At 35.8% G+C, this 12,440-nt stretch overlaps 1 protein-coding gene across 2 annotated transcripts; it reads left to right on the top strand.

The window, feature by feature from the left end:
- The first annotated feature begins 3,092 nt into the window (after positions 1–3,092).
- Positions 3,093–11,893, top strand: LOC107932382 (ubiquitin receptor RAD23c). Of its 2 annotated transcripts, XM_041084888.1 has the most exons (12): positions 3,093–3,345; positions 4,255–4,416; positions 4,773–4,826; positions 9,324–9,394; positions 9,474–9,521; positions 9,683–9,860; positions 10,431–10,583; positions 10,667–10,735; positions 10,833–10,880; positions 11,001–11,110; positions 11,195–11,273; positions 11,542–11,893. In XM_041084888.1, exons 1-12 carry the CDS (start codon positions 3,280–3,282, stop codon positions 11,656–11,658), a joined length of 1,155 nt encoding a protein of 384 aa, XP_040940822.1. In that variant the 5' UTR covers positions 3,093–3,279; the 3' UTR covers positions 11,659–11,893. The 2 variants fall into 2 exon arrangements, with proteins under 2 accessions (XP_040940822.1, XP_040940824.1); XM_041084890.1 differs by lacking the exon at positions 4,773–4,826 and having other exon boundaries at positions 3,155–3,345.
- Positions 11,894–12,440: the final 547 nt, after the last annotated feature.

Below are 12,440 nucleotides of genomic sequence, written 5' to 3'. Positions count from 1 at the left end.
TATAAACATTAGGTATTTTTACCGATTATGTCATTTTACTCGTTTTCACGTAAAATCGTTTAACAAAAGTTGTTTAACACAATTTAAAGCTTCATATTCTACCATAAAACATCAAAATAAACATTTCACCTATGGGTATTTTTCCAAATATAAACCTTAGGTTAAATTATTGCTAGAATAAGCTAAATCAAGTTACCGGGACTCCAAAAACGTAAAGAACATTAAAAACGGGGCTTGGAATCACTTACTATGGAGCTTAGAAGCTTGAAACAAACTCTAGCTATGGACAGCCCTTGAAATTTCGTCCTAATGAAGAAGATGGACATATTTTGCCAACTTTTTCCTTTTTTTAATCTTTTAATTACCAAATGATTAAAATATCCTTCATTAAAAACTTTGGTTATTTCTACCTATGTATGTCCACTTTTGTCCATGAAAACCTAATGGTATAATTACCATTTAAGGACCTCTACTTCAATTATGCTCTTCAATTAAATCCTTTAACATCTAAAACTCATATTTATCAACTTTTGCAATTAAGTCCTAATAGGCAAATTAGACATGCAATTCATGAAATTTTTTATCGATATTCTAACACATGCATCTAATCACTTAATAAATTATAAAAATTAATCGGAATAAATTTTTCTACTTCAGAATTGTGGTTTCGAAACCACTATTCCATTTAGGCCCTAATTCGGGATATCACAGGATTAGTAAGTACGAAATGTATCTATGAGTATTCTGGTAAGGTGCTCGTTATGATTAAGATTTGTATAGAGATGGAAATTTTAAGAGACATAAAAAGTAATGAAGATGTATTCTGAAAAAGAACGTAAACATTATACGCTTGAGAGGAAGTATCGATCATTTGTTTATGGGCCTCTTCCTGAAGTTGAGGAAGTTATAGCTTACTGAATGAAGAATGCATGTGAGGTCTCAAAGGCACTGAGGAGAAGGAAATGGTCCCAAAGTAAGGTATGGTAACAAACGCAAATAAAGAAACGGAAATGGAGGTAGCTTTTGTTAGAGATGCGATGTAGAATAAGAGCAATAAGATGGTTCTGGAAACATTAGATGTGGCATTGTAAACTGAAAAATAGATAGGATTTTTCCTATGTAATTTATCACCTTTTTACTTAAATTCATTGTTAAAACTAAGTAATTGTTTAATAAATTAATGAAATATGTGAAAATATGAAATTAGGACATAGAAATTATTAAAATGTAATTTTATGCTTTATTATATAGTTTTCATGCATAAAATGGCTTATTTTATATTGATTTGAGCATATTATATTTTTAAGACATAAAATGGCTCATGCATGATTAAATTAAATACTAAAATATAAAATTATATTTAATAATTCATTTTAAATATTTCATTAATAATTTGGGTTTTAATTAATTATTTAAATTGGTTAAATTTTATTCTTTGGTCCTTTAACTTATTAATTTATTTTGGACAGGTCTATAGCTTTGTTAGATGACAAAACTATCCAAATTGAAGACCAAGTCAAATTTCTAACGATTTTCTTGTTGTTGCCCTCAACACCCCAATTTCCTTTGATCCGAGCTGTGGTGATATACTGTGTTGATAGATGACACCTTCTCCCTTTCTAGTGCTTATAACTTAGCAGCTCTGAGTGTGATTAAAGACCATTTAGAATGAAGATAAATGGAACTGCCTTTGGAAATCTAGAATTTCCCCCAAATTAAAAATTTTCCTCCGAAAATATGTGAATCATACTCTACTTACCGCAAGCTTTTTGAATCGTAGAGGATTGAACTTCAATGACTTATGTACTTTTTGCAAATGGAGCAACGACAACATCTCTCACATCTTGAGAGATAGCGACATGGTGAATGAATGGTGGTTTGTCACCACGTTGCATAGCCATCGTCTTCCCCTTTTGTCGTGTAACTGGGAGTGTTGGATTTTTTCCAACCTTAAATCCTAAAGCTGGACCTCTAATCCTAAACTTCCTTCGTACCTTGTCTTCTCTTTTGCTCTTAGGGAATTATTACTTCTTAGGAATGTTGTCACCTTTAATAGCGACGCTAGGCAATGTAGTACGAGGGAGCGAGCTTTGGCTGGTGCATGTGAATTATTTGCTGCCTCACTAGCTTTGAAGGTAAATACCCACCCTCTCAAGGGATGGTTAATTGGCAGTCGCCTCGTTAAGGATAAAAAAAGCTCAATACTGATGGATCATCACTTGGCAATCATGGTAAAGTAGGGGCGGGGGATTATAAAAAATCATGCTAGTGGTTGGATTATAAAAAGTAATTGACATATCCCCGAAGTTTGTAGCATCGAGGCTTTGTGGCGTTGCACGATGGCATCAAACTTGTTGATTTGAAAATCTCACTTCGAAATAAAAGTCGACAATAATTTCATTTACTTCTAATGTGTTTATTACTAGTTTTTTTTTTGTTTTTTTTTTATTTTGCAACTTTGATTAATGATTATAGGATGTTTCGTTTTCTATTCTAAATCAAAAAATATTTCCCAAAGAAAGAAATTAGAGTGCGGGTGATGTGTCAAGATTAGGAAGCAAGCTTTCTATTTATAACCTTTTGTATGAACATATTAATTATGGTTTTGTTATTGCATGTAATGAATCCTTAATGAAATTTTGTCTCTTATTTTAAAAGAAGCCTTCGACTAGAATAATTATGCAATCTTTCTTTTTTATCCAAAATTCTTTTATCACAAAGAAATAAAAAATAGTCTTGCTAACATTTCTCTCCCTTGTGTCTCCCATATGTAAATGATTAAAATATGTCATAAGTCTTTATATATTTCAAAATTTAAGAATTTAATTTATATATTTTTATTTTATAATTTTTATTTTTCTATTTTTTTCAAATTTTAAAAATTCATTCAAACTCAATTGTTACTATTATTAATTTTTTGGTTAAGTTTAAAATAAAAAACTCACTTTGTATCTATATAATTAAACACTTAAATTTATATTTAATTTAAATTTAATAAAAAAATAAAATGTTAACAGTTTAATCAAAAATTAAAAATCTAAACAAAATTCCATTAAATAAAACTACAGGATCGACGGACTCGTAATTTTTCTAATTTTCATGAAATAAAGAAAATAAAAATATTAACAATTTAACCAAATAATTTGATCTAAATTCCTTATTTTCGAAAAGCAGAGAAATTCCTTATTTTCGAAAAGCATACTCGTGGAACATTTTAACATTTATAAATAGGATCGGCGGATTTTGACAAACGTAGTGGAAGATAGAAATTGGCAGAAGATGAAGGTTTCCGTCAAAACTCTCAAAGGCACTCACTTCGATATCGAAGTCAAACCAGAAGATGCGGTTCGCTTCTCTCTCTCCCTCTTTTCCCAGGGATTTTACGTTTCTTGACTAGGGTTTTCCGTTTTCCCCTATATTTGAACATTAATTCGCGTTCATCTAGGATTGTATTAGTTGGACTTATTATGCACGTAGTTAAATTACCATGCCTGACATGTAAAATCGGAGATCGTAATGTTTTGTTCAATTTTAGTGTCTAATTCATTGAATATGTTTATTTAGCTTGTGAATAGTCTAGCTACTTCGATTAAGTTTTAGTGGACTGATACTCGTGTAGCTTGAACGGCGATATCATTTTCTTCTGGCGACAATTAGCAATTAAGTACTTCTTTCTACGTAATGCTTTTTACTAGTTCATTGAAATTAGTGAGTAATACTTTGATTTGTGGGCTTCATTTTTGTATTAGTATTTCATTAGCTTGTATCATTGAATATTAATTCATAGATTGCCATGTAATTGCTAGTTGTAGTGTGCTAGATTTAAGTTTGAACTGGGGTATAGACAAGCTTTAAACATTGAAATATGCTAATATGTCATATTTTGCAAAGTTCTTTCACCTTTTCTTTTTTTTTTTTAAAAAAAAAAATTGTGTGGCTATAAACACTGGATTAAATGTACAGATGCTTCTTTTAATAGATCTTCTATAACCAAGGATCAAGTTCTGCATTCTATGGTTACATCTAATCAAGGGTTGTGTTTTTTAATGATGTGGATTTTCTAACTATATAAATAAGCTATTATTATTGTTATTGTTTTTTGCTACTTTTTATGCTTTTAAGGCTTATATATGCATATATATATGCACAGACATGAAATTCTTGGGATAAAATGCATTCTGCCTTCTGCCTTTTACATTACTTTGTCAGTTGGTATTATACAATTCCGCTGCTAATGCTTGTCAATACTTTCAGGTTGCAGATGTAAAGAAGAACATAGAAACTGTTCAAGGGGCAGATGTGTATCCTGCTGCACAACAAATGCTTATCTTTAAGGGAAAAGTTCTTAAAGATGACACGACACTGGCTGAAAACAGTGTCACTGAAAATAGCTTTATTGTGATCATGTTGACAAAGGTGAGTTTGGTTACAATATCCTGATTTTTATGTCTGTAATCTTTCATCTAACTTGTTCTAACTTTTCTGAACTTTGTCCTAATAAATGCCTAACTGGCATAATTTTTTTTCACACTGCTGTTGAACTTGAAAGTTATCTTAGATATAACTTATGATGGAGTGTTGTATCATTATATTTTTCTTTTGAAATCTGGTTGTTGCTTTGCTTTAGGTGCATCTTATAAATCAAATTTTTGCTAAACTAGAAAATTTTCTTTGCACTATTTTTCTACCTTTTACTTATATTTGTATCTTAATTTATTTTTCATGACTTTCATTTTCATATTAATAGTGTCCTTTTTGCTTAAATAAACTAGAATAAGGGTGCATCTGGTGAGTGCTCAACTGCTTCAACGGCTCCTACAAAGAAAGTAAGATTATAATTTTGTTACCTCTCTTACTGCTACTTGCATGCATAATTGCTCGTAAGCAGTGATTGTCACTGTACCTTTTTAGTTACATTTCTAAAGGCATTTGCAATTGATATAACATGAAAAGCGTTGGGGTTCTGTTTTTGCCGTGATGGTAGGTGTTCTTTACTTCAGTGCTATGAACTAGCACTTGAAGTGATAGTCAAGCATCTTGAGCAAATATACTTTGTATACGAGTAGATCATCAAAAAAGTTATAGGTAGCAAATAGAATGCTTTTAAGATTTTGGGTTTATAGATATAGCCCAAGTTTGAGTTGTTTTGAGTCCAACTGCTAGATATGTTACACTATTGAGCTACAAACATAATGCATAATTTGGAGTTTGAGTTGGTGTTATTACCAAATTCATCCACCTTAAATGTTTGAGTTAGTTACATAATGTCTGTTTTCCCCCGCTATACAATCTTTAGGGTATGTTGCTTCTGAAAACCATGCCTGTTTGCAACTGTTGGAATTCCTTAAATTAAGCAGATTTTCCACCTTAGTTCTAGGAATTTCCTTGTACTATTAGCCATAATCAAATTACTAATTTTTAGGGATAGGCTAATTTCTAGAGATTATTTCCTTTTTATTTTTCCTGCTATTCTTTAAAAGGCTGTAGTCAGATTAGAAAAAATAAGAATAATTCTTCTTCCTAAACTTGTTCATGGTATCAAGAGCATCAGGAATTCAGTTGATCCTACTCTTTCTTCTCTTTCCTTGTTCTGTTTTCTCTGTTAGAAACCCTACTCCCATGGGTGACACCGAAAATTCCTCTGAGACTCTTCATAAACTTCGGCTAACCAAAACTCAACTTGAGGCTCTTCATAAACTACTCAGGGCTCCTACAGCCAGTGGGTCACTAGCTATTCAAGGTACTGCTTTAAATACTACACACGAACCTATCACAACTTCCTGGATACTAGACTCGGGTGCATCCGACCACATGACAGGTAATCTAAGTTTGTTTCACACCTATTTACCTTGTCATGTTCACTTTCGGATTCGCATAGCTAATGGATCTTATTCGCTGGTGGCTGGAATTGGGACAGTTAGACTTACTGAAAATTTTTCCCTTGATAAAGTTTTACATGTTCCAAATCTTTCCTATAATTTACTCTCAATTAGCAAGCTTACCAGGGATGAAAAAGTACTTGTTGAATTTTCTGCTTTAGGTCGTGTGTTTCAGGAACAGGAATCGGGGAAGATGATTGGCACTGCTAAAGTTGATGATGGCTTATATGTTTGGAACAAAAACAGTTCACAGGAAGGGATGGCGTTATCTACATCAAAAGAAGATTCTATCATGCTATGGCATCGTAGACTAGGACACCCAAATTTCATGTACTTGAAGAAATTGTTTCCTCTACTATTTCTAAATAAGAAAATAAGTTCATTGAACTGTGAAGTTTGCCAACTGTCCAAACACACTCGTGTCCCTTATACTTTGAAACCTTATGTTCAATCTCAACCTTTCTCTTTAATCCACAGTGATCTATGGGGAGCCAGTCGAGTAAAAAACATCACTGGGGCTAGGTGGTTCATGACTTTCATTGATTACCACACTAGAGTTTGTTGGATCTATCTCCTTAAAGAAAAATCCGAAGTCTCTAGAGTCTTCAAAAATTTTCATTCAATGATTCGAACCCAGTTCAATTCAAATATTCACACCCTTAGAACTGATAATGGGAGAGAGTACTTTAATTCTATCCTAAGTCCTTATCTTTCTGAGCAAGGAATCATACATCAAAGTTCTTGTCCTGACACCCCTCAACAAAACGGGGTTTTCGAGAGGAAAAATAGACACCTTGTAGCCGTGGCTCGTGCTCTTATGTTTACTATGGGTGTACCAAAGTATTTATGGGGAGAAGCTGTCGTCACTGCTTGTTATCTTATAAACCGATTCCCATCTAAGGTATTAAACTTTCAAACACCTTTACATACTCTTCAAAATTTTTTTCCCTTGTTTCGTGTTCCTAATCTCCCAACCAAAACATTTGGTTGCAAAGCATTTGTCCACAACCATCAACCTAACCGATCTAAACTTGATCCTAGAGCCCACACTTGTGTCTTTATTGGTTACTCACCTACACAAAAAGGGTACAAGTGCTACTCTCCAACCTTACACCGGATGTTTGTGTCCCTTGATGTTACTTTCTTCGAAAACGAGCCATATTTTTCAGCCTCTCATCTTCAGGGGGAGATACTTAGTGAAGATGAGACCTTGAGCAATCTTCTCATTATACCTCAAGACTCTATCAGCCCTACCACCACTACAAAACCTGCTGAAAATCCTACAGCCACTGTTTTTCCTGTTTTGGAACCTGTTTTTCCTATCTCCACTGTTCAGCAACAAGAAACAAGGGTGATTAACCGTACTAATGAAGAAAAACAGCCCACTCATTCTGAAAAAAACAAGAAAAAACTCAGGGGCTTCGTGTATACTCTCGGAGACATCAGCTGCCTGAAACAGAAACAGCAGTGCCAATGCCATCTTTACCCGAGGACTGTCTTGAGGAAGAAGTTTCACCTCCTTCATCTTCCATCTATCTTCCAATTGCAGTAAGAAAGGGCACTAGGAGCTGCACTCAACATCCCATTTCTTGATTTGTATCCTATGGAAACTTGTCTAAATCCTACAATGCCTTTGTTTCTAATGTTGACTCTATAGAAACTCCAAAAAACATAGAAGAGGCTCTTAAGTCAACCAAATGGAGGCAAGCTGTGTTGGAAGAAATAAAGGCCCTTGAAGACAATGGAACTTGGGAAATATCTAAACTACCTACTGGGAAGAAGACCGTGGGTTGTAAGTGGATTTTCACCAGAAAATTTAAACCAGATGGGAGTATTGATCGATACAAGGCTAGACTTGTGGCCAGGGGTTTCACTCAAACATATGGGTTGGACTATGAGGAAACATTTGCATCGGTGGCCAAATTGAATACTATTCGAGTGCTTCTCTCAATTGCTGTCAACTTAGAATGGCCTTTGATCCAATTGGATGTAAAGAACGCTTTTCTCAATGGAGAATTAAACGAAGAAGTTTACATGGATTTTCCGCCTGGATTCGAAGGAAGCAAGAGCCAAGTATGCAAGTTGAAGAAGTCCTTGTATGGACTAAAGCAATCCCCTAGGGCTTGGTTTAATCGTTTTGCCAAAGCCATGACTAGTAGACATTATACTCAAGGTCAAGCTGATCACACCTTATTCTACAAACACTCGGATAATGGGAACTGCTGTATTCTCATTGTCTATGTAGATGACATAATATTGACAGGGGATGATTCTATTGAAATTGAAAGACTAAAAGAGTTCTTAAGTCTTGAGTTTCAACTTAAAGATTTGGGGAATCTTCGATATTTTCTAGGAATGGAGATAGCAAGGTCAAAGGCAGGTATTTCAATCTCTTAAAGAAAGTATGTTCTTGATCTACTTTCTGAAGTCGGACTGTTGGGTTGCAAACCAGCCGAGACTCCTATGGAACCCAACCTTAAATTAGGAACTGATAAGGATGGAGAAGAGGTAGACAGGGGGAGATATCAACGGTTAGTGGGAAAACTTATCTATCTTTCTCACACTCGTTCGGACATAGCTTTTGGAGTAAGTGTTATAAGTCAATTTATGCATACTCCTAGGGAGAAACATTTGGAAGCTGCCTACAGGATATTGAGATACTTAAAAGGGACTCCTGGTAAGGGGTTGCATTTCAAGAAGGATGTAAATCGAAGCATAGAAGTCTACACTGATGCAAACTGGGCAGGGGCAGTTAACGACAGGCGCTCCACAAGCGGTTACTACAGCTATGTTTGGGGTAATCTCGTGACATGGAGGAGTAAAAAGCAATTTGTTGTGGCACGCAGCAGTGCTGAATCTGAATATCAAGCTTTGTCCCACGGTATATGTGAAGGAATGTGGTTACAACGGCTAATGGGAGAGCTAAAATTATCCTATACAAAACCTATAACATTATACTGTGACAACCAGGCAGCAGTTAGCATAGCTCATAACCCTGTACCCCATGACCGTACCAAGCATGTGGAAATTGATCGCCACTTTATTACGGAGAAAATTAGCAAAGGGGAAGTTTGTGTTTCATATCTACCTACAAGACAACAAGTAGCAGACGTGTTAACCAAAAGCTTGAGCAGAAAAATGTTCGAAGAAATTATGGGCAAGCTGGGTTTGATTAACATCTACACTCCAGCTTGAGGGGGAGTGTTGGAATTCCTTAAAGCAGATTTTCTACCGTAGTTCTAGGAATTTCCTTGTACTATTAGCCATAATCAAATTACTAATTTTTAGGGATAGGCTAATTTCTAGAGATTATTTCCTTTTTATTTTTCCTGCTATTCTTTAAAAGGCTATAGTCGGATTAAAAAAAATAAGAATAATTCTTCTTCCTAAACTTGTTCAGCAACGATTATTGTTGAGTGAGTAGTGATTTTTTATTCTTTGTAGGCTCCTGAGGCAAGTAGTCTGCCAACAGCTACAGTACCAGCTTCGACTGCACCTGTTGTGACGTCTGCGGCGTAAGTCCCGCTATACAACACTTTTGATCAGATACAGCACCTTTGCAATTGATTAATTGTTTATTAATTTCTTATTCAGGGCTGCACCTCCTGCTGAATCTGCTCCTGTTGCTTCAAGTACTCCTCTGTGAGTAACTTATTCTTGATAGTAACTTTCATGCTTCTAATTTGAAGGACAGAAGCTTGCATTTGATTTTATCGAATTGCTTTTAGTAGGAGAGATCTTGGTTTTTTTCCTTGTTTTCTTTCGCATAATTGTAATATCTTGAATAATGTCTTTGGAAACAGGTCAGATTCTGATGTTTATGGTCAAGCAGCATCTAATTTGGTTGCAGGGAGTAACTTAGAGGGAACAATCCAACAAATTCTTGACATTGGTGGAGGGACCTGGGACAGGGACACTGTTGTCCGCGCCCTTCGCGCTGCTTATAATAACCCAGAGAGAGCTGTTGAATATTTGTATTCTGTAAGTACCTTGTATCTTGAAGAATATGTGCGTTCTTCTGTGGTTCTAGTTGCTTTTGTTTTATTATTCTCCTTAATGTAGATGTGGAAATAACCGAGTTAGCTGAGGTCATTCTTAAAGGTTTTCTTGCAATGATGATTATGCCATTTTCGTCATTTATAAGTTGATGTAATTCTATTTGAAACTTGGATTTCTCCTCACTATGATTTATTGGTCAATGATGATTAAATTTCTTTACACCTAAAATATGCTTCCTCTGTTCCATTTTGCTATTTCTTTTTGACTTGGTGGATAAGTGTCTGGGAATTGTGAATTTTCCTTTGATGAGAACTTTTTTGACTCCCCCTCTCCCTCCACCCCCCCAAAAAAAAAAAAAAATTGTAAACAGGAATGTTGGATTTCTATCATATGGTGTGTCTTAATTTTTTCCCCGTTGGGAATGGTGGGTTTTGATGATATTTTATACTGCACCCTTTTCTTTTCTTCTTTTTAATTTGCAACAAAAACAAGCGTTCATTTGTTTCCTAAGCTGTGTCTCATCTCGTCATAAATGATTGTTGCAAATACTAGGGCATCCCTGAGCAAGCTGAAGCTCCACCTGTGGCCCATGCTCCTGTAGTTGGGCAAACCACTAGCCCTGCAGCACCACCTCAACAGCCTGCACAAATGGCAGCTATTCCTACTAGTGGACCTAATGCAAATCCATTAGACCTCTTTCCCCAGGTAAAATTGTCATGCGGTAGACATTTGATAAATTTGATGATGGGCAAATGAACCAGTGACTTGATTGCTTTTTATTGATACAGGGCCTTCCGAACATGGGTGCAAGTGGTGCTGGGGCTGGCTCTCTTGATTTTTTACGGAACAGTCCACAGGTCTCTCTTTCTCATTTGGTTATAAATGGGCTTGTTAGCATGACTGTCATGTAAATACCTACCTAGGACTACACTCAGTTTGCAATTCTCTTTTCAGTTTCAAGCTTTGCGAGCGATGGTGCAAGCCAACCCACAAATATTGCAGGTTATTCTCTGGTCCCTTGTTTCCCCTCTTCAATCTTCATGTGTGTGCTTCATTTTCTTTTCTTCTTCCTTTTTTCCTTTCACCTTTCCTCAATGTCTCCCTTTTTTATATTTTTGGCAGCCTATGCTTCAAGAGTTGGGGAAACAAAATCCTAATCTAATGAGACTTATCCAAGAGCATCAGGGTGACTTTCTTCGCCTGATCAATGAACCTGCTGAAGGTGGAGAGGGGTGAGTCTTGTTTTTAGTTGCTCATTTCTTGAACTTATATACTGCATGTATATCAAGTGCTTATTTGACATTCCTGTTGTAAAGAAACATTTTGGGGCAATTAGCTGAGGCGATGCCACAAGCTGTGCAAGTCACACCTGAAGAACGTGAAGCCATAGAACGGGTATGTCATCTGTTACATAAAGGCTGACTTGGATGTGTTCACTATTCTCTGTTATCGTGGATTATTTAGCTATCTTCCCCACTGCCTCTGGAAATGCTTTCATTTCCTTGGCCTTTATCTGAGTTATGAAATATGCATCACATCTTTATTTTAGGCAAATGGTTTTACTTTTAGATGATTAATAAACTCAAATTTGTTGCATTGATCTTGTGCCTACAAATACTTTTGAAGTCTCCTTATTCTCTTGTTCATTCCCCATCTCTTGCAGCTTGAAGCAATGGGGTTTGATCGTGCAACTGTGCTCCAAGTGTTCTTTGCGTGCAACAAGAATGAGGAACTTGCAGCCAACTACCTTTTAGATCATATGCATGATTTTCAGGATTGAGTTGGTAAAAGAAATGACTAGGGGAAGTACAATATCATTTTCTCTTTCGTTTTTTGGGTCCATTGTCGTTCATGTTCCCCCTCCCCTCCCCCCAAAACTCTACCGACTTTATTCTTAATCAAGTGATGTAAGTGTTTGGTGTAGAGACAAGGAATGTGAAGATGTTAACTTCATTTTTTTTTCTTTTTATTTCAGGACCCATTATTTATAACGTTATATACAAGTTTCTTTCTAAGCTTGTGTGTACTGTACTTTACATTTTATGCTATTATAAGTACTTGCGACGAGGAGCTCCACCCAACTTTCAAGTTCTTCGATCAATACTCTTAGAGGTCTAGACATGGAAAAGACTAGGGCATTATGACGCAGCCAAATTTTCCATAAGGCGAAGGTAAAAACAATGGACTAAGGAATCGTCGGGTGGTGAACTCACACTTCTGAAGTGACATTTTCTTGGGCCCATTCCCCCGAACTACTCAGTTGAGGTCTAACTCAAAAGTGAAAATGAGCAGAATTTCATAATTGTTGGACAATATGACATTCCCAGCACAAATGAGCAATAGTTTCATGTTCAACATTGCGAAAACAACAGGATCCACTAAGTTCATACCTCGACTGATAATAAAATATTGGGTTCGGAGAGCTGTCCACCCACATTTCTAAGGGAAGAGCTTTAACTTTGAAGGAAGACGAGCTTTCCAAATCAAATTCTAGAGAGTTAGTTGACTACCCGGGGAAGTGTCATTAGGGAGTACTAAATGCTAGGATGAAAGAATAAGCAT

The sequence above is a fragment of the Gossypium hirsutum genome, chromosome A13, assembly GCF_007990345.1.
Source record: "Gossypium hirsutum isolate 1008001.06 chromosome A13, Gossypium_hirsutum_v2.1, whole genome shotgun sequence".
Classification (NCBI taxonomy): Eukaryota; Viridiplantae; Streptophyta; class Magnoliopsida; order Malvales; family Malvaceae; genus Gossypium; species Gossypium hirsutum.
This window is presented reverse-complemented; position numbering and strand designations above follow the sequence as displayed.